The sequence below is a fragment of the Amaranthus tricolor genome, chromosome 2, assembly GCF_026212465.1.
Source record: "Amaranthus tricolor cultivar Red isolate AtriRed21 chromosome 2, ASM2621246v1, whole genome shotgun sequence".
NCBI lineage: Eukaryota > Viridiplantae > Streptophyta > Magnoliopsida > Caryophyllales > Amaranthaceae > Amaranthus > Amaranthus tricolor.
This window is the reverse complement of record NC_080048.1, coordinates 37,973,477-37,996,026: the sequence shown is the minus strand read 5'-3', so window position 1 is coordinate 37,996,026 and position 22,550 is coordinate 37,973,477. Positions and strand designations below refer to the sequence as shown.

The window sequence follows — 22,550 nt, the reverse complement described above, 5'->3', positions numbered from 1 at the left end:
TTTCACCCCACATTATACTTCTCATATGATTGAACTCTTTGGTATGTGTGCTCGTTACCCCCAAGGCTCAATGAAAATTTGAAAAGGATAAGCCAAATTATTAAAGTAAATCATAGAATAAGATTAAAATCAACTTATTTTCAATTGTAAGCGCCTCCAGTCCCAGACCTCAGGTTCGGTGCTGTTCGCAGTTATAAACTGCGAACAGAGACAAACTGGTCAAAAAACTCAACCAAGCTGTTCGCAATTAGCAACTACGAACAACTGATTTGGTCAAAAAAAAAACCAACAGCTCTGTTCGCAGTTAGTAAATGCAAACAACTCTTTTGGCTTTTTTTTGAATCAAACCCTTTGTTTGCAGTTAGTAAGTGCGAGCAGACCCATACCTCAGATTTGAGAATTAGACGCTTACTTTTAGAAATAAGTTGATTTCAATTTTATTCTATATATTTTTTTTAATAATTTGGCTTATCTATTTCAAATTTTCAAGCTCAATCTCAGTACTAATTAGTTATCTAAGAAAATCGATGTTTAATTGCACCAAGATGTGCGAGGAAAAACCTCCTCAAAATTTCAGGGCTTGTTTTTTTTAAAATATTTGTTTTTTTTATATATAAAATAAAAAAATTAAAAAATTAAAAAATTAAAAAACTGGTTTTATTTTTATTTTCAATTTTCTCAAATCGCTAAGTTTTTTAATAAATAATTTGTCATCTATTATTTCAACGTTAACTTTTTGAAATAAAGTACATAAATTTTAAATTGACAATTTATTTTAAAAAATCAGGTGCCTTCTAGAAATTGATGTATAAAATATTGGAACACTAGTGTTGTATTATTATCTTCTCTAATGGTAAAGAGTTCAATGGTTTGAGAACCAGGATTTGTCTCAATAAAGCAATAAACACTTTCTTCAGGTAAGAAACTGAGTTCGATGCTCGTTGCGTCCTCCACTAGCCTACATCGTAGAAAATCATAATATAGAATTTGATTAAGAAAGTCTGATGAATACTGAATTTGTATTAATTAATAATGAGATGTAACACCTCTATTTATACGGAATATGTAGAAAATCATAATACGAAATTTGGTTAGGGTTTAGTTTGGCTTATGGTGAAGGTGCTGAGGTGGGGTGTAATGTGAAGAAATGGATTGAAGAGGGCAAGAATGCACCGAAAGCGGCTCCGACAACTTCGAATCTTATCAAACATCTTCCTTATGAACAGCTGAGTACTGACATAACTCTCAAAGAGATGATAAGAATAGTTGCCCTCCGATGAGGTTGCAATTCGCTTGGACTAGGCGAGCAAGCAAGAGTCATTCCATGGCCTATTGGGCATCGTTATTATAATGGCATCAGACACCTTCAGGGTCGGGACAACGAGCAATGTGCAGACAATAAGTAACACCTAATGTTTACAACATTAGCTGGGTAGCAGCGGCCGACATCAATAGAATTGGCCAGTGGGCAGTATCTACATAACAGTGTAGGCAGAAGCCTTGGTGAGCGTCTAAGGAATCAAAAATTCGAAAAAAATGTCAACTTTCGTCATGCCTTGATATGTATATCCAAAAGAACAAATTGGTGAGATTAAAACAAATTGAATCGATAAACTGTTTTCATATATTTGAAATGTCAAATTGAATCCAAAAGAACGTAGCTCTAAGACATATATGATAAATCATTGTAATTGAAATGTGTGGATGAGAATATCCGAGAGAGGGTGAATCCATGTCTTAACAAGAAAATGTAGCAAATCCACCAAAGCGGACAAAATGGAAAATTTAGCAAACTAATCGTCGTCTGCACAAGTAAATCACACAAACAAAATACACTGTACATATATCAAATACAGTGACTATTGAATAACGGTGAAAGTAACTAACCACAAAAATCGGAAATAATGGTGAACCATCTCGAGACCTTTAATCCTCGCATCTAAAAGTGTGTAGGTAATTGTGCGATGCTCAATCAATGGTAAAACGAGTCATAACCACCTCTGCATCGACTAAGAAAACTCCTCTTCAAGCACTCGTAGACATAATTAAGAAGAAAATAGGTAAAGGACGCAAAAGGAAGTGAAAGAAAAGACCTATGCCTCGGCTTCACAAGCCTCCTCTGATTTGTCGAGCTCGGAGCTTAAGATACGATGTAGTAGTATATCAACTCTTTGGCTTCGTGATTTATGACTGATACAAACAAATATGTAAATATTTTCAGTTTCTCGAGCTGTGGGTTTTTCCTACAAGGATATTAGAAAATCATACGTACCCAGTATATCGGCGGTGTCCACTTCTTCCTTTGACCTGAAGAGAAAAGAAAGCGGAGTATATATTAATCGCTTGAATTAGTAGTTTAGAAGGAGAACGTAGCACAGATGTGCGGGATTAATCATAATAAAGTAGAGCGTAATGATTAGCGCCATCGAGTGGTATAGGGAATAGACAGTACTCCTAATTCATGGCAAACGTACCATTTGATTTTCTAACACTATTCATCAATCACTTTTAATTTGTATATTATTCCTAATCTAGATGTCAAAATACAGTCAAGTGAGATCTGGTTTGATTTGTTTCAATGTAAATTTTAATAATTTTAATAATTTTTAATTATGCAGAATTAGAGATTTTTAGGATTAAATTAGTGCGTTGGATAGAGTGCAAAAACTATAAATGGAATAATTGGTGTGAATTGGAGGGAAATAACAAAAGGGAAGATTTTCCTCAGCTATATATATTACTCTATACACTTCGGAATAGTGACTAATGAGCAAAGTAGTGTAATATATATATATATATATATATATATATATATATATATATATACATATATATATATATATATACATATATATATATATATATATGGTAAAATACTATGTTACATCGACACGTGTACAGCGTACAAGTATCGTTATAAAATATATAAAAGTTACAACTGGTCGGTTTTAAACAGGTCATGTTTGAACCAATGGGCCAAGGATTTATTATTATTTAAATTTATTGCTATAAAATACTTAAAAGTACCATGAATTTTTTTTATAAATCCAAAATTTAGTTTATCATATATATATAGTGAGCTAAAAAGAGATCTTCAAGTTTTAGTTGCGAAATGATGACCCGAATTCTAAAATTTAACAGAGGATCAAGTTTTCACTCAGCTCATCACAAAATAATGAACGATTTTGTGTAAAAGTAGTCAACCGTTAGTTCTTACCCTCTTATCCCCCTATGATGGCCATAAAAAGGGTAGAATGAGCAGGATCAAGTTTTTTGTGAATGTCACTTACCTCCCCGGCTTCAGGTTCGTTTGATTCCTCGAGCTCCAGTTCTGAGAAGAATGCTTCCAACACAAATGCAATAATCTGACACCATAATAGAGATATAGATCACTCACAACTCATGACTCACAATAGAAACTATAATTAAAGGGCAACAATATGAAAATTCCGAAAAGTAAAAAAAAATGCTAAATTATTGTGTTTCATAAATAAAAATATTTGGATTTTTGAGAAATTTCAACAAATATGACCAAATGTAAGGTATGAAGAAAATTTCAACTATTGGCCTTCCCACTAATCAAATTTCTGTCTTGGGATGGTATGATTCTTCTTAAGATTCAGCATTACTTTTAAGGATTTGTTGCATAACTCTTCTAAAATATTATATATGCTTCAATATGAAGAATTTGTTATTGGGCTTGTACACAACTAGACCCACATAAGAGAGTTGGCTGCACCTGCACACAAACCCGATGAGGCTTCATCCTAAAACCTTATAGGAGTAGCCCATCAAGCTTATATGTCAGTCAACGCCTCTTTAATTTTTCGATGTGGGATAACATGTGGGGTTATTTTTCCAAAATGATAAACATATAAATTGAACAGTGCATATTTTAACATATTTCTGTTATTATACCAAGTACAACAGCCATCATGAAAGTTGAAACAGACATGTCAATCCATTGGTGTTGATAATGTAAATCAATGGCAACATAAACTCCACGTGGAGAATTAACATTGGCATGAACTAAGTAGGTAGTAGCAGATAGTGCATAATGTTGATCAATATTGCTTAGGCGATGCCTCGGAACAGGGAGATGGATTGTAGAGAAGAAATCAGAGACATGGAAGCATCTCTTAGAAAAGAGTTTTTAGAAAAAAAGGAATGCAGGGTTCATGCCAAAATTAACTAAGCTTACCAAATTCAAAATAAGCATCACGGTGATGACGTAAAAGCTAATGAAGTACAACAGAGTCCATGAAGTTCCTGTCAAGTCTCTGTATGTCTGAAATAAGAAGCAATAAAGCCGTTTCAATAATAATGAAATAAGAAGCAATGGCCTTTAAACATGTTTCAGCAAATCTCATCCGTGCAGGTTAAGCGTCTTTTGCCTTTGTAGTTTTATCAACGTTGTGATTACAGATGACTCACTAAACGGAAACACCATAAGGACACTTCATCAACGATACCAAATAATCGAGAATCGAGAAAAATATAGAGCTATTTGTACATGTAACTCGGTAAAACATACTAAAAAAGATGCAGAGAATATGAATTAAAAAGGAGAAATTGTTAAAAATAAACCAACCTTTGTTGGATCCGCTAAAAGTAAACTCACCTATTCGATATAATTGCTGAAAATAAACTCACCTCTTGTTTATTTCTAATTCTTGCTTACTAAAAAGCTTTGGAGATGATTAAAAACAATAGGTTGGTTTATTTTTAGCAAATATACCTAACAAGTGAGTTTATTTAAAAATAAATAATAGGTGGGTTTATTTTCACCGGATTTATTATTGACTATTTACCCATTATACTATTATCAAAGAATAAATACCTCCATCCAGGTTTGCCAGTTGCCCATGACAACTAAATTAAATGTTGTCACCATTGCATTTGGATAGTCATTGAAATTAAAGAGTAAATAGCTGAAGTTGTCAAGAAAAACAAAATATGCAACTCAAATAAAAAAAAGGTCGAGAAATGTGGAAATAAAAAGATGAAAGAATTAAAACCTGGAAAGGAGACTAGTAAATTAGACTTTCAAAACGGTAACTAATTTAAGACAAAGGATACTCGTTTCCTGCAAGATCAGTTCCCTCTAATGCAGCATTTCCCGCATTTACTAGCCCGCCAAAAATCTGTTGAACAACAAACGGTTCACGACTGGTCAGACATACGAAGACCATGAGCTACACCGGGCTGCCTTGTTGGATCAACCAAAATGGAGGCGATGGGGAGAAAAAGGAGAATTATATAAATATCACTTTTTAAACACTTATTTTTTTATAAAAATTTAGGAAAAAAACATGTTAATACTTGATCCTTCCTGCTCCCCTCTCCCAAAAAAGAAAAGAAAAGCAAGAAATATGAACAATAAGGAGAAAAGTTATAAAATGTAGATGTATAAGCATTTAATAGGGATTGTTTTTAGTTTTTCAGAAGAGATTTAAGATGAGAAACATCACACCTGTACACCAAGAGAGCTGTAAATACACATGACGCAAAAAATTGTCCCCAAATAAGGCATCAAGCTGGGAATTAGAGTCAAGAATGTGGCAACAAAGGCTCGGTAGCGCTTGACTCGCATCAACAGTCTTATTAGGCGTAATACTCTAGCAAGTATGAGATAACGGATCCTGTTTACAGATAAAGTGGAGAAAAAGAATGAGCTCATTTCCCCTCATACATTATCAACCTTATAAGCATTTGAACGCCAACACATTTGCTCAACATCCTAAAGCACCAAGTAGTTCAAATACCTTGATCCCATATTTCAAAGATGTGACATATGGAATTAAGAGTGGGTGGCACAAATGGAGAGCACTTATTAGAATATTATGTGATCGAATTGTGCCCCTAAAGCAAAATGGTAAGTTTTATTAGACGATCATCAAACCAACTTTTCCATATATTTATATGTTCCACAATGTTGAGCTTTAAAAAAATAATCATAGTTGGAAGATAGGAGTTGCAGATATGCGAATACTCCGATGAATGAGTGATCATAACTTGAAGCATAAAATTCGAAATGAAGATATAACAACGGGTTTACGAGTCACAAATATTGAGGATAAAATGAGAGAGAATCGTTTGAGATGGTTGAGCATGTGTAAAACGAGATAATAGTAAACCGGTAAGGAAATCAGAAGTTAAAACTCAAGGTACTTAAAAAGAGAACGTGGAAGACCGAAGATAACCTGGAGGGCGAGAATGGAAAAAGATATAAAGGGTTTAGACTTAAGGTTAAAATAGTGTAACATTTTTAACACAAATTCCTCTCTTAATAATTAAGGAACATATAAATTAGGATTGTAGTGTAACATATTATCACCCTTACAAAAGTATCGTATTCAAATCTTACATCAACCACACGGTATTTATCCACTTTTTCATAAAGAAATTATGAAAACGCCCCAAATTTGTCTAGAGACAAACATCATTCATAATTGCACCGATGCATGAAAATGCCCCACAAAGAACTCTAATCAATTGTAAATTATAAAACTAAAGAAAGATTTAGCATCTTGAGAAGCATAATTGCCAAGCAAAAAACACTAGAATAAGATGATGGGACGACAAACCATGACAAAGAAAAAACTTGAAATGAATAGTTAAACAATTGGAACTAGAACATTAAAATACCAGAGTAAAAGTAAATCATATGGGAAAGATCTTCTCATGGAGCATAACGTAAAAGCTAGAAAGAGCCATTTTTTGAATTCAATTTTTTTAAGAAAAATTTGATCTAACACTCAAAATCTACAAAATGTGATAAAGTATCATTTAGAAATTTCATTCTGGGATATGCCTTTATGAAGATTTCATGGAGTAGCACACTACCATAAACTACCTTCGTAATCTATTGTTGTTTCTAGTTTAACATATATGTAAGAGCTTTTTGGTCAAACTAAAAACAAGAAAGAAAAACGGAGGAAGTAACATTTGAAATCATTTCCCGAGAATGAAAAGGACCATGAGAAAAAATTTGAATAAATGAAGTGCATCTTGTGAACCAAATAAATGTCCTCAACTCCAAATGCAAACTTCCATGTGAATCAAGGGCATTATGTGAATGAGAGAAAATAAAAATTTTCCCATCTCGGAAGCTAGTAGAGTTACCATTCTCCATTAGAAAGAAAAGTTTGGCCTTGAGGTGAGATAAAGGTTGCTGTTTCACCAATAACTGCAAAACAGATAAAAATGACTAAGGGAACAGACAAAAGTATAGAATATGCAGATAGAATAAAACACACTCAAAATGAAACTTTAGCTACGACATCAAAGTTCCAAAACAAATTAAGTTAAGAAATACTTATTATCCTCTTTTAGGAGAGTTCTCACTACGATCTGTTATGAGAAAGAAGAATCAAAAGTTTATATGATTAGCAAGACTACTCCTATTCAAGGAGAAAAAATCTGTTCTCGCCTTTTTGTATAGAACGAGAGAATTTCTCCAATTTCTGTACTCACAAAAAAGTAAGATTACGGAGTGAGCCAGAGATTCACAAAGACAGCATTTTTCCTTACCAAGGGCTAAATAAAAGGTGGAAGGAAAAAGGTGGCACATGTGGAAGTAAAAACAATGATAGGTGAAGAAAAACTTATAAACGAAGCAAACAAGTTTGATCATTGAAATATCACCTATCACACAAGTTATGACAAAATCGAAGCGATTTTGACCATCTCTCCAATAATTCACAAAACCATATGCATAGATCTTTAAAGCCATTTCAAGGACATATATCCAACCTGGTAAAAAAAAGGAAAACTATTAGAGACTGTTAGATCGTCAACAAATAACTTGTAATACAAATACTTGGGAAATAAAAAATTAATGATAAGGTATAAAATTTAACCAATAACGTTTTGTACGATTAGATAAACACGATCAACACCAAAATAATCCATACTGAACGCTAGGACTTGACTCAAGTTGAGAGCTTCTGGTTATGAGATCAAACAGCAAGAACAAGCAATAACTCTTCCAAATGACGAAGTTAGCTGTAAAAGGAACGAATCTGATACATATTCGCCCATATATTCAAAGAAGTGAGTAGTGCGTGTCATTGATTCCCTTTATGATTCAATCTTTCATTCTTGCTATCTTATATCATATTAAAGATATTAAAAAGTCCTCGCCAAAATTTGGAATAAAAAAAAGTTTCTTCGGTGTCTTTGATGTATATAAGGTTTTACAAAAAGTTCAACTTATATTAAGTTCATACTAACAATAATGAGGCTCCTTTGCCTATTGATCTCCGATTTCACTACAGGTCAAGTTAGTCATCATCTAATTAGATAAACACTTCCGTCAAGTTTTACCAAAAATGCTTACTCAAAAGACTTCCGGCATGAGAAGTTCACATTCAGGAAACAAACACCCCCTCCTATTCTAATCAAATGTCTCATTTAGTTTTGCACACTTGCTGATATACTAATTCAATCCTTAATATCTCTAATTGAAAAAAAATTTTAAAAAGTTGATATTAATAAAATTTACATTGAGACATATCAATCCTTATTGACTATGTTTTAACTCATAGATTGAGAATAAAATACCAGCAAAGAGTGATTGACGAATAGTACCAAAAAAGAAATAGGGCATTAGAATAGGAGGGAGTAGTATATATAAATGTGAAAGGTATTAATTCGTACCAAATACAAATTCTACAATTTGCCAAAATTGCTGAGCTGTACTATCTGCTATATCAAGCTGCGCAGTCACCACAACAAACGAAAAAAAAACTCAAAAATCGCCGAAATAGAAAAGGAAGAAAATTTGTAAAGAAATCCAATGAAATCACATAGGGAGCTGAAGTTTCATTAAAGGAATTACTCATACCGTGGTTTCAATTATCACTGCAATCAAATTGATCACTAAAAGGAATGCAATAATATTTGCAAAAGTGTCACTTCGAATAAAGCGTTTCAACTTCTCAGATACAGGAGAATAGTAAACCCATGGAACAAATTCAAAACAGGATGGCTGCAAGAGATGACAATATGGCATATGAACATAGACGTAATAAATGGTCACATATGAATCCAAAACATCGAAACAAGAGAAAGTCATGACACAAACTTACAATATCTTCCTTAGCAAACTTTAGAGCAATGGCATGACAGAGATCATCAAATTCTTCTTCATTAATCTGCCCAGCAACAGGAATAACTACTCATTACCCAAATAGCAATTTGCTATCATAAAAAGAGTTACATATTAAAAGAGTAACTACTGTTGTAGTATGTAGCACAAAACTTAAGGGGAATAAGTTACAACCTTGAAATCATGACTATCATCCAACTCATCAAATATCAATCCAAAGTCTTCTTTTGATATTTTCGGCAGTGTCCTGCAAACAAAGCATGGAATACAAGCTGATATTGAAAAGTTGAACCCACAAACAAGCTATCCTGAGAGTGCAGAACCAAAAATGTTGTGGGTCTTAAAAACACGCAATTCTATGTGTTCCTTTCCTCATTCTATTTTCAATTCAAAACAATATTGCATTACCCTAATGCCACTAAGTGTCTTCCACCTAGATCGGGTTTGGGGTTGGGGGATCAATTTTATTGTATTTGCAGTTTGAACTATGAAACCTTACCCTTGTAATAAACACAAAGGGCAATCCTGACATAGCCTTGTTTGCAAGTACCATAAGCAAGTTTGAGATAAAAAACAACCACACATGACTCGACGAACCATTTCTAACAAATTGATACTTTTTACAAGACAACAATAATTTTGAGGCTTGAAAAAAGAATGCTATTTCAATTTTATTCAATCTAGTGAAGATGGTGAAATCCTCAAGGATATTATAAAAACCCATACAACAATACGATTTTCCAAAAATATTACTTCAACGTATTCTTCATAAACAATAATAGAAGTTGGGGAAAAATGGCTATTACAATCAATATTACCAAGATAAAATACATAAATAATTTTAAAAACTACAAAGAAGCATCATTGAAATAGTTTTCTGCATAAGTTGTCCCGCAGACTGAATAGATATTATCACCACCAATAATCAAATTTAACAAAAAAAATCAAGAACTATAAATCAATCTAGATTCTAGAGGGAATTTACCTGTATTTATTCAATTCGTCAAATAGACAAAGGCATTGCTCTTTATTTAAATATCCAAGGTTCTGTAAGCATTAAAGAGGAACACTCAACATTACTGGTCAATAACCAAGCTAAGCATACTTTTAGGAAAGCAAAAACAACATTGAATTAATAGAAAATACAATGATCCAGACAAAATGCACAAAGATATTAAATTGGATAACAGAATGAAAACAAAAACTAACAAGTTTTACGATAAAAACCACGATATTTATAATAAACTAAACTGTTTTGATCCTTCAATGTAGATGATCCAAACAGCTACGTTTATCATAAAGAGTGCAAGTACATTGTATCAGTTAATCAAGCATATGTTGTCTTTTTCCTCCGAGGAGAAAATAACGTCCAACTAACCAGATCAATTTCTTACTATCTTATTGTACAATACCAAGTAACCAACCTTTCCATAAGAGGAAACTACAGAAGAAACTTACCTTAATCAGATAAATTTTTCAAAAAAATAACTAATTTTAATTGTTTTTGAGAAAATTACCTTTTAAAATAAATTTCTTTTGATATACTACCAAATGAAAGTCGTCGTCCATCAATATGCATAAGGTAGTCTACAAGTCAACCTTCTACCCACAAATCCTCATATTTCCAAGGACACAAGAATACAGGATTACCAAGCATAAGTCAATGATGGAATTAAACAATCAGATATGAGGGAAACCATTATCTAATACTTCTAGTATTTTTAATTTAGGTTTGTTTTGAAAAATAGTACTCTGGGGAAAAGTAGGAAAGATTTTTATTGTGTGTGATTGTATAAGGAGATGATCATTAGAAATCTCTAAAAATAGTGAAACCATGAAAATCATGAAAAAAGAGGGACGAGTGAGCAATAAAGGGACACGCATCCTCATTAGGGGACTCTGTAAATATTGACAGCTTATGTTCTAACCGACTAACACTGGTTTACATGTGAAAAACACCCCTTTACTACTCAGAAGTACCCCCATAAAAACGTTTTCACCCTGGGCAATTTCATTTTTGTAATGATTCTTTGCAACTTTAGGAGTTAGGAAAATTATTAGCTGATCTCATTTTTCACCACATTAGCTACAATTGATCAGCTTGTGAAGTTTAATAGTTTCCAAGGGGTAAAAGGCATTCACTAAGCTTCAAAATTTCCTGTTGTCCCTCGTTACTTCTCAAGAATTATGTAGTGTGATCGGTGGTGACAAAACTTTACCACTCAATTTGAATTCATGACAAATTCCACAAAGTTATCCCTATAATTCTGGCTCAATCTTATATAACATAGATCCCATGAATGAAGATGACATTACAATAAAAGACATGGGAAAGATAAAACAGTAAATACACACTGAAACATTAGATCAACATTATTTGACCTGCTAACAAACCGTCAAAACATATTCCAAAATGGGAGGACGAAGAAGATGGATCCAATTGATATCCAGAAGCACATTAAATAGAAGAAAACAACTAAAATACTCACATATCTATCCATCAAATGAAAGGCCTTAAGCAGTATACTTTTCCTCATATTGTCCATCTCAGAAACTTGTTTTGCAAGCTGCATAAAAATAAGGAAATCTTAACGTTGCAGTTACATCCACAACTTATTTATCAGAAGAGTAACTTGTTTCACAATTCATTCAGTTATCTAATAAGAAAGGAATAAATGTTCAAGCAGAAGGAAGGCACAAATATATATAGCACACATCCAAGAAAGAGGAGGTTAATGTACCTCACTTTTAAAACTGTCATACACAACGGCAAGAATCAAGTTTGTGACGAAGTACACCCCCAATAAGATGTACAAAACAAAGAACAGTGAGTACCATCGTGATACCCTGAGAAAGAAAGCAAAATTAAGAGCAATTAAAGCGATATGTTCATATATACTAAACAAGAATAGAAAGTTTGAAAAAAAATCAATTGCCTTTTGCAGAGCCAAAACAGAAAACACTACAAATTATTGCAAACCAACATGAAAAGACTAGATTTTAAAAAATCTTCCAATATATGAATATCTCCCAAGTGCTAGCAATCACCTTGTGTGTTTATCTCCCATAAACAAACAACAGCGTTCCGTTCCAATACCCACTGTCTTTAAGTGGCTCCCACTTAGGCAGGGTTTGGAGGGTCAATGCATAGAGCAAAAATAAGGTTGTATCGTGTCGTATCGTCCATATCGCAAAGGTAATCAAATTTAACGAAACGGTAATACCCACATCGTAAAGGTGTTAAAAACCGCATTTAGGCCATTCCAAGTGAGAAATCATGGTTTAGTTCAATATTTGGCGGTACAGCAACCGCATCATCCCCGTTACTACATCACTGTATCCATTGCCACATATGTGACCATTACCACCATTGTGCACTATGGTTGAATGTACGCAATCTTTCACTTGTTAGTGAAAACAAAGAGGTTGTTTCCAATTGACGACGCTTGGTAGCAAAACATCAACAACTCACATAAATTTAAATTGCACATAATTTCATAAGTCATTTTAATAAAGTCCTTATAATCCAAAACCAAAGAATTATATATCTTTAACCCATCAAAATAAAAGATTCTCACTTTCGGCCAAATGAAAAAAGTTGATAACCCTCCCATGACAATTTGAAGTCATATAAAATTCAATCAAAGGTCAAATTTATCAATATTGCTTGAAACTGTTTTATGTCACAGTTCATTGCGGCTTAGTGAGGTTTAAGATATGGAACTTGAAGTCCTTCATTCGTATGGGACTACAATGTAGGATTTATATAGGACAAGGGACTCTCCTCCTTTTAGGGCTTAAGCTAGCTTTTGGAGAGTACACATCAATTGTCCTATACCATTTTACCAAACAATATGACAGATAAGATGGTTATTGACAAAAATACAAATAACGGTAATTATTCACTTATTTAATAAGGTGATTCTTGCTATTTAACTAAATATAAGTTATATTAGAACCTAAGATCCAACACGTGTACTTGAAGTAAAGTGACGAAGCCAAGCAATAGAGATAAAGTATAGACAAGCTTGAAAAGCTAACAGATAATATCAGATAAATATGTGAGGTCTAACACTCATTAGTTATGAAGCAGCAGTCACCCTGTAATTTTCAATCACTCAAGGTACAGTAGAGCAGCCCAAAGGCAACCAAAACCTTCAAAGATCAGAGTAGGAAAAACTTTGAGAGAAAACGGAAGGAAATAAGATAATTATCAGAAAACAATCTTACTTGTAAGCAGGAATCCACACATCAGGATTGTTGGAAGTGGTAAACAGAACAAACATCTGATACAAAGTAGAACCGTATGACGTAAAAAGTAATGCTCCCTGTTGGGTATCTTCAAACATGACGTAAGCTATCCAGCTCGAAAATAATAGAAACAGAAGTGTGAGTGCCTGCATTAAGTAATATACATGTTATTGAGAATTGAAAAGTAATGATTATCAGTAAAAAGGCAATTATAGCAGCCATGTATAACCTAAAAAGAAAATGACAAAGACACCCCGCAATACTACTTCTGTAATTAATGATTTGGATCTAGTAAGATATGCTTCCTGGATCTTTCTATATTTGCTATATTTTCACTTTGAGCGCCATTCAGACACTAAGTTTTAGCATATTAGTTAATGGACATATAAAAAATTACTGCATTACCCAAGTTGTTGGATTTGTCTCAAAATGCATATCCTTATCAACCTTCTATGGCTTACACTTAAAGGGGACAACAACCACCTTTCGTAGACCCAATGTTATAAAGGGGCTCCCACCTGGGCTCTCAACTAGGCAGGCTTTAAGGGTGGAATGTACGCACCATTATCCATATAATAGGTTGTTTCTTATTGACCTTTATTAGCAAGCATCTTTCAATTATCATAAAATGCACAAATTTAATTAGTCATTTTACTATAATGCATCCATAAGCTAAAATCAAAATACTACTTCTATAAATGTTTAAATCCATCAATAGATTTTATACCATAGTGTAAAAACAAGGTCACACCCTATTGTATCAAGTCAAGCTGCAAAGATTTTCAAATCTACCAAGTAGTAACTACCCACATCATAAAAGCATAAAAAAACGCGTTGTATACTGATTCAAGAAATATCTTGTGGTCTCAAACAATATTTGACGATACAACAAATTGCGCCGCATCAATGTGAACCGTAATTACAACTGAAACTTTTTGCACTTTGCTTATAGCTACATACATGCAATTAAAATATTAGGGGTGAAAGCTCAATGTTGAAGAGTGTGATTATCTTCTTTTTTCTATAAAGAGTGATTGTCAAACATAAAAACTTTAAAAAAAAATTAATAATAAAAATAAAGGCAAGAAATGCATGCAATAATAACAGTCTCCATGTAAAGGGAAACCAGAAAAAGTGAACACTAACCCAGACATTGAGATAAGTAGGAAGCATCCCAGCTAAGACAATGACACTGCCTCTTAGTTCCCTACAAATTAGATAAAATGAACAAGATCAGTTCGACAATTTCTGTATAACAAAATATTAGAAACAGTTAGTTGATATGTAGGTCATCTTTCTTCAAGTATGGAACAAGCTTGGTGAGCAAGATGATACCGTTATTTCTCCGTATGACAATTTCGAAGAATGGAAACTTATACAAACGGCATGAAACGTAAATTGAAGCTAGAAATTCCAAAATTTGAGTACACACATTAGTGGTCCAGACATTTATCATACTAATTATGCCATGATGATTACAAAGGAAATATATATGCTCAGGAACAATAGAGGTACCTAATATTAAGAATGAAAAAGAGGACTCGTATATACGGAGCAATCCTGAAAGGAAGCAAATTGAGAGCCAGAGGCGATAGATAGAGCCCAAATATTAAAATATCAACTGCCAGGACAATGAGTAGAATAACCTGAAAGCAATAAAAAAAAAGAATGGAGTCTTAGTTTATGGAGTCATAAAACATTTCAATAAACTAACAATGGAAAATGAAGCAATGAGATAAAAAAAAAACGATAAGGAAGCAATTTAAGATGTTGTTCAGGATGGTCAAAAGCTTGCTAAAGACCAATTAACAATGTAAGTCGCACACTTCACTTGAGATTAAGCACCCATGTGGAACCCTAAGGTACTATGCTCAAAGTTAATTGATGGTGCACACCAAAAAAATCGTATAAGTAGATTGTGCTCACGTTTCAAAAAAAAAAATAAAAGAAAAGATTGCTCTTGCAGTCTTACTCAGCTTTAATGATTCTCATAGTCAATAACACACATAGCATCAGCATGGGCACTCTACTTGCTCTAACTTTTCATAGAAAAATATCTTTTAATTGCTAAAAGAAAAATTAAAAACCAAAATTGTGTAACTCGATTTTTCATTGAAGCTAATCAAGACTTTAGTCATCTTCTTAACTCTCTTTCAACACTCATAATCCATATATGATGTAAATTATACCAGCCACCAAAGACTTGCCAACATGAAGACATTATGTAACAAGACACGAGTGAAAAAAGGTACCTTCAATTTATTCAAAGCCTTCTTCCAGTAAATTTGTGAACCTTCATAAACAATTGGAAATATAGTGTGGGCACATAATATCAATAGAGTTACAATCTGCAAAATGGTAGAATTTCATAACCATTATAAGGCGAAATTTATCAGAAGTAAAGGTCCTCAAATTAAGCGAAAACACAAGCATGAACGCGCAACATTTAGAAAAATATAAGATCAGCGTACAGTCACATGATGTGCAAAGATGCTTTACTTCATCAAACATATTTACACTATTCTCTAACCTTTTGTGATTATAGGGTAGGCTAGGGAAAAGGAAGGGTTGGGTGAGAATTGAATCTAGAACCTTACTTGGGGAAAGTGGTACTTGCACCAATTGAGACAGGACAATATACTCTAACCTAACTGAGAAAACAAAGTGAAAATATATTCGTATTCAACCAGCACAAAAACAGAGTCCCTTGGGAAAAAAAAGGATAAAAGTTTCTCCTTACAAACGCAAAATAATTTGATTTCTTTCTTTTTGTATGTACGATTCAGTGGGGTGCTATAATTACTAAAAAAAACTCAATTTTAGCAAATCAATCGTGACCATCCAAACAAACGTGCAAGTGAAATTGCACTTACAGGGACTTTATCTATCACATTTGCAGATAAGATGAGCAAAACCAAGAACTATAAACTATACCTTCCTTATAAAACTTTAAATCTTCAATTGATAATTGAAACTAAGAACAATTGTTAAATATGGGTAATTCATGTTACACAAGCCTCAAACAGCTTCAAATCTAATAGGCTTGAAAGCAATCATTTTTATTTTAAATTTTTGAAATAAAATAAAGAGAAAATACCGATCTTAATTAATCTTTTGTTGCAGTAGACAGACACAAAAGTGGGAGAGAACGCGTATTGAAAACCAATGTTTGCAAAAAGGATATCTAGTATAATGAGATTCCATACCTCAAAAATAAGAGACTCGACACCAGTTAAGTATGGTAGTTGACCAAGGAAATAATAGTCTCGATCATTACAGGAATGTTCACTGTATCGCCCACACCACAAAGGTTTCTGTACAGAATTTGGACAAAAGAAAAAAAGCACACTTCAGGATTAGAACTCTCACCATTCATGAAAAAAGCCACTAAGTTGGTTTAGTAATCTTTGAAAGAAAGGATTCAAAGAATGATAACCATTTTATTTAAGAGTATAATTAACTAGGAATCACCTCCAAAAAATTTATGGCTATCAATGCAAAATAGTTGAGCGACCAAAGGAAATCCAGTCGAGTATAAACAAAATACAATTTTGCTGAACTTTCAAAGTTTTCCTCATCCAAAATCTCCTCCGGTAGACCAACACCATCTTCTGCCTGCAAAAGGTACATGTTAAGTGTTGAAAATTAAACGGGCGACATTTAGCAGTACATGGACATTGGCAAAGGAGTTTCCTTACAATATTACACTAGACTCATTACCACAACTGTTTATTACAGACGATAAACACTGCATCAATCTTTTTACCTCTAGCTTATAGGCAGGCTACGGTGATACGAACCAATGCTTGAGCCTACACAGACACTATCATGGGAAATAAACATTTTTTTGGCATTACTTTAGAACGTAGTTACCAGAAACCGGAAAATTCCTATCGAATTCCATTTCGGAACCTTCATTTCTAATGCTCTATATTAACATTGTCCGTAACTACATTCCCCACATATTTTTCTCCTAAGCCAAAAACCATATATAAATATATTATACCATATGCCCAAATTTTCTTTTCTTTTTAGTCATAATCTTTTTTACCTTATTTACCCATTCTATTTTTCGTTCTAAAATAAAATTTGTGCCTATGTTTCCCACATTTCCAAAACTCTAAAGTTGGACATTTCTTTCTGGTTCTAAAATAAAAATGTACCTATGTTTCCCACATTTCCAAAACTTGAACGGCCCATTTGATAGGTGGTATTAAACAATGGTAATAAGAATGAAAAATTAGTGTAATTTTAATTGAAAAATCTCTTGGCTACCTTGATGGTCATGCTTATCCAACTTCAATCATTTTATTTTCTTCATATTCTTCATAGAATTCATTCCAATGCATTACCATTGGGTGAGAGGGTATTAGGTGGTAATGAAAATTTATAAACAAAAAAACTTTTTTGTGATCAAAGTTTCATCATCATGGAAATGGCATGGAACTTTTGATGAGATTTTACACTATAAATCATTCCCTTTGCTACCATTTAAAAAGTCCTAAACCCAGGAGACAAAAAATCCCATTCCATGTCAAGCAATCTATCTAAAATTCCAACAAATCCTCTTTTTATGGAAATCCCAAACATGGTGGACCCCCACTCTCAGATTCGACCACAATTACCCAACATTCCAAAACAAAAAATTAACAATCTCATCATAAAATCAATAACAGAAATTAACAAAATTTGCCAACAAACAACAACAATCAACAACAATAGCAAGAACCAAAAAAAAAAGTATACCAGATCCACAAGTGCAGCAGCCCTTTGATAAACAGACCCACGAGTAATTGCATCAGACCTCCTTTTAAACACTCCCGTACGACTGCTACTCTCACCTCTCAGAAAAGGATGATCCATCTTTTGTACAAAATGTGATCCAATCCCAATCAAGAACAAAAACCCAGAAACTCAAATGATGGATTCCTTAATGCAAGACTTTAGAAATGGAAAAGGACAAGAAATTGTCAATATTATACAATATTGACAATTTTCTGGTGATGTTAACAAGTACACAACTGAGAATTGGCCACTTGGAAAGAAGATTAAGACATGATTTTGGAGTTTTCGAAAGAGGAGTATATACTTGATGAATATATTGAATATCTTATCAAGGGAAGAAGATGAAGGTTTGAGAATTGTGATAATGTGGACCTGCTTGGACATGGTTTGGTAATGGAATTAAATTAAGGAATAGTATGAATCAATGACATGCACATGCTTTCACAGTAGAAATAAGGTTAAAAATAAACTTTTGTATGTGATATTTATCTAATAATTAAATTTTAAATAATTCGATATGAAAAATGAATTTATAAATATGTAATGGACATATTATTTAATTTTGAATCGATTTTCAAATTTAATTCAAAATTCACTTTATAACTTAAATGAACACCTCTACAAGTTATACTTTTTACATTATTTATACTACTTCCTCGTTTTTTTGTTTACTTGCATTATAGTCAATTTCAGCACTATATTCATCAAGCAATTTGACTTTCATGTTATCAGTAATCTATAAATTAAAACATTTGTCACATAAAGTCGAGTCTATTCCCAGATTAATGCTAAAAAACAGATTAATTCCCACTTTGCATTTTTTGGGAAGTTATTTCCCACAATACCGTCCACATGGAAAATTTATTTTTTTTTTTATTTTTTCAGACAAAACCGCCACTTGAGATGGCGGTTTGCCTTAAGCACAAAAACGCCACATGAAGTGGCGGTTTGGTGAAGGCAAACCGCCATCTCAGGTGGCGGTTTGGTCCAGGTAAACCGCCACTTCATGTGGCGGTTTGCTTGTGGCCTGATTTTTTTTTTTTTTTTTTTTCTTTCATTTTAAAATATTGAACGCAACATGCATTAAAGTAGTTCAATACCATCAATTCCATAATAATCAATTACGAACCGGCTTGTTCTAAAAAAAATAAATATGAAAATAATACAAAGATATATTACAATTATGGAAACTCATACAAGAAGTTCAAGTCATATAAGAATATACAAAGTTTGTTAAACTACAACCCCCGGCCCCTTTTGTTTTGCGCACTGGTGGATGATGATGGTGTGAACTCGTCAACCTCCGCAATGACATTAAGAGCAGGAGCTCGTCGTTGACTAGCACGCTGATATGTGATAATCCTTTGCGGAGGCGATGGATGTGGAGGAGGAGTGTTGATGGAAGACGGGGGAACGAACGGCGACATAGTAGCGGATGTCGATAGCGATCTGGAAGACCGACCTCGAGTAGATGAACGCTGGTGGCCTCTTGTGGACCGAGAACTGGATCCTCCGGAAGAGCTACCTCGATGGGCTGAACTCCTTGGAGAAGGAGTGTGGAATGCGTCGTCTACCTCGCCAATGACGGGTGGAGTCGTTATGAGGTACTCATAACCCGCTTGACTCAATGCATCGGTCAACGACGCGTTAATGGAGCCTAAGGTCTGAGAACATAGCCGATACCCCACGTCAACTGGCGATGTAGCGGCCCCTTGAATCGTGTCATTACATTGTATGAGCACCGATCGGATGCGCTCAGCCTGTTTGTTATCATTATATTGTTAAAAGAGTTACTTAAAACTATTACTATTTGTTATGAGTGTTGAAAGAAAACGTACCAGAAACGTAGATGTCGGATGGTAATGTGATCCTGGCTGCGCAAATGCGGTGTTCGTTAGGCGTAATATCGAGATGCGCCTATACCAACTCATGTACATAGCAGAGCTATGACCTGTGAAGTTATCTCCTCCAACCAATGTAGATGCTCGGTCGTTCCACGCATCTACATGCGATCTATGTCGTACGAGGTAGTTCTTGTCCCCAGTCCTCCGATCGATCGCATGTAGTTGAGGTTGGGTGTCACAGGCTTGCGGGATTACTTGCTCCAAACCGAATTGACGCATGACACGATCCGGTAGATGTAGCTCGACGATGTCAAAGCAAATAAGAGGACAACGCGATCTCCAAATCTCGTGGCCCGATGTACATATGTGCGGTAAAGCTTCCATCTTAGCCGCTGTGTAAGGCTGCCATGTCATCTGTAATAGAAATCAATATGCTTAGTAATGTATACAATTTATTCATAACTAATACAAATAGTAAATGTTACTAACCTGCTCGTCCCGTTGTCGATCTTGTTAGAAAGTTCATTTCACCCCTAGTAGCTAAAAATAGCATGAATATATACAAAAACCATTAAACTAACCCTACAAAGTAATAAACTTTCATTGAAGCATTTCATCAAACACTTTATATGCATACAAAACAAATCCTAAAATTCAACTACAAATGTGTAAAACGTAAGCATAAATCATGAAAACAATAGAATGTAACAAACATTTAACGTTTTTATAACTTCAATTCAAAACAATAATGAACAAAATAAACAATTTGCATATTGAACAAAAATTAGGGTTTTATTCATACCTTAAATGAGGATGAAAATAAACTAGTACACAAGGAGAAGATGGGAATGTAGTTGATTAGTTTGGTGGAATGAGAGTAATTGTAAATTTAAAGTAAATGAGAGTGAAGAAATTTTTTTTTTTAGGGTTATACCGGCAAGAAGCAAGAAGAGCAAAATGAATTGTGAAAAATGTCGAAGGAAGCTGCTGTTTTGTATTGATACCAAACCGCCACTTCAAGTGGCGGTTTACTCCACATATTAATTTTTTTTTTTTTTTTAAAAAAAAAAATTCACTTAACCAAACCGCCATCTCAGATGGCGTTTTACTTCAGATGCATGAATAAAACCGCCATTTCATGTAGCGGTTTTATTAAAAAAAAAAAAAAAAATTTTCTCAAAGCAATCCTACGTGGACGGTAAACTTGGAAATACTTTCCCATTTTAAGGAAAGTGGGAATTTTTTTTTATATTGGCCATAGATTGGGAATAGACTCCATAAAGTCTTGTTGAATAATGCATTAAGTTGTGTTAATCCAATGTGCATTTAACTAAAACCATAAGTAGTATCCCGTCCTCGTTCTATTCAATTTGTCTCATTTTTTATTTTAGTACTTGATAAATTTATTCCATTTTTTTGTTGTTAACATGATTTCATTAATTTTACTTTTTGTATTTTTCCTCTTACTTTTAAGCGAAATTATCAATAGCACCCTTAAGTTTTTGCACTTTATCAATGGTACTCCTAAGTTTTTTCGATTATCAATGACACCCCCGTGTTATTTAGCGTCTTACAACCGTAATCTTTTTTAATTTTTCCATCCAAAACCGTTAACTTTTTTCTTTTTCTTTTATTTTTCATTTTAAAACATTAAAAAATATAAAAGAAAAAGAAAAAAGTTAATGGTTTTGGACGATTTTGGACGAAAAAATTAAAAAAGGTTACGATTGTAAGGCGCTAAATAACACGAGGGTACCATTAATAATCGAAAAAATTTAAAGTACTGGTAATAAAGTACAAAAACTAAAGGATACCATTGCTAATTTTCTTATTTTTAAATATATCAATATTTTAATTTATTATATTTAATTTTTTAATCGTGATATTATCAAACAATGGGGCTCATGTGTGATCCCATCTACGATCTTGGTGGACTGACATCATTATTCTTTCAAGAGTACATGGCAAACGTTGCTCCACGCAGATCTATTGACTATTGGTATCAGGATTTATATATAGTTAGTTGACGTTTGATTTTTTAGGGCCAATTTCGTAAATACATCACTATTATTCATTGTTGGTCAAAGTTATTAGTTGATTTTTAATGAGAATTGTTGGCTTAAATTATTAGTTGATTTAAACGATTAAAAATATTGGTTGATAAATCAATTGTTTAACCCACATAATATAAATATATTTGGTAAAAATTAGTAATTTATTACTCCATCTATTTTTTTGAGATTACTATTAATAATGATATATTACGAAGCAAATATCAATTTCGATAATTTCATTAATTAGTTTTGGTTACAAAACGAGCTAAATAATGTTTTTTTTTTTATGCCTTGATCAATCATTTATCTAATATCACTTGCTATAATGTTTAACACTTACTATATTATAAAACAGTAGAAATATGTAGTTTTTTTTTTTAAAAAAAAATTCATATTATAACGTCGAGTTTTCATTTTGTATAAATGGAGATTAAATATGTAAACTTGTATTTAAAATGGTAAAATTAAAAAATAACTTATATGCAATATAGAAATATAACAGTA

The 22,550-nt window shown here is 33.2% G+C and overlaps 2 protein-coding genes across 4 annotated transcripts; both read right to left on the bottom strand.

Annotated features, from left to right (window-relative positions):
- Window positions 1-1,641: 1,641 nt before the first annotated feature.
- LOC130806331 (two pore calcium channel protein 1) lies at window positions 1,642-18,570 on the bottom strand. 2 transcript variants are annotated; one of them, XM_057671357.1, is made up of 24 exons: window positions 18,110-18,570; window positions 16,835-16,978; window positions 16,570-16,677; window positions 15,616-15,711; window positions 14,879-15,009; window positions 14,510-14,570; window positions 13,343-13,509; window positions 11,854-11,959; window positions 11,602-11,679; window positions 10,098-10,159; window positions 9,287-9,359; window positions 9,093-9,158; window positions 8,849-8,992; window positions 8,662-8,719; window positions 7,648-7,755; window positions 7,126-7,189; window positions 5,474-5,642; window positions 5,080-5,144; window positions 4,841-4,931; window positions 4,202-4,288; window positions 3,291-3,365; window positions 2,273-2,307; window positions 2,094-2,190; window positions 1,642-2,000 (listed from the first exon to the last, which is right to left on the bottom strand). In XM_057671357.1, exons 1-23 carry the CDS (start codon window positions 18,224-18,226, stop codon window positions 2,094-2,096), a joined length of 2,202 nt encoding a protein of 733 aa, XP_057527340.1. In that variant the 5' UTR covers window positions 18,227-18,570; the 3' UTR covers window positions 1,642-2,000. The 2 variants fall into 2 exon arrangements, with proteins under 2 accessions (XP_057527340.1, XP_057527341.1); XM_057671358.1 differs by having other exon boundaries at window positions 1,642-2,190; window positions 18,110-18,564.
- A 650-nt stretch (window positions 18,571-19,220) lies between these two features.
- LOC130806219 (uncharacterized) lies at window positions 19,221-21,231 on the bottom strand. 2 transcript variants are annotated; one of them, XM_057671215.1, is made up of 4 exons: window positions 20,795-21,231; window positions 20,482-20,532; window positions 19,987-20,406; window positions 19,221-19,908 (listed from the first exon to the last, which is right to left on the bottom strand). In XM_057671215.1, the coding sequence occupies exons 3-4, from the start codon at window positions 20,404-20,406 to the stop codon at window positions 19,387-19,389; spliced, it is 942 nt and encodes a 313-aa protein (XP_057527198.1). In that variant the 5' UTR covers window positions 20,482-20,532; window positions 20,795-21,231; the 3' UTR covers window positions 19,221-19,386. The 2 variants fall into 2 exon arrangements, with proteins under 2 accessions (XP_057527198.1, XP_057527199.1); XM_057671216.1 differs by lacking the exons at window positions 20,482-20,532; window positions 20,795-21,231 and having other exon boundaries at window positions 19,987-20,464.
- Between the last annotated feature and the right edge of the window lie 1,319 nt (window positions 21,232-22,550).

What these genes read in the sequence shown, in the direction of transcription:
- LOC130806331 (XM_057671357.1), bottom strand. Translation starts at nt 18,226, where the DNA reads ATGGATCATCCTTTTCTGAGAGGTGAGAGTAGCAGTCGTACGGGAGTG. An exon ending in ACTGGCAAACCTGGATGGAG is followed by an intron (nt 4,289 to 4,840) that starts GTATTTATTCTT and finishes TTCTTATTTCAG; the next exon opens with ACATACAGAGACTTGACAGG. An exon ending in ACGAACCTGAAGCCGGGGAG is followed by an intron (nt 2,308 to 3,290) that starts GTAAGTGACATT and finishes TTTTCTCTTCAG; the next exon opens with GTCAAAGGAAGAAGTGGACA.
- LOC130806219 (XM_057671215.1), bottom strand. Translation starts at nt 20,406, where the DNA reads ATGACATGGCAGCCTTACACAGCGGCTAAGATGGAAGCTTTACCGCAC. An exon ending in ATCCGACATCTACGTTTCTG is followed by an intron (nt 19,909 to 19,986) that starts GTACGTTTTCTT and finishes GATAACAAACAG; the next exon opens with GCTGAGCGCATCCGATCGGT.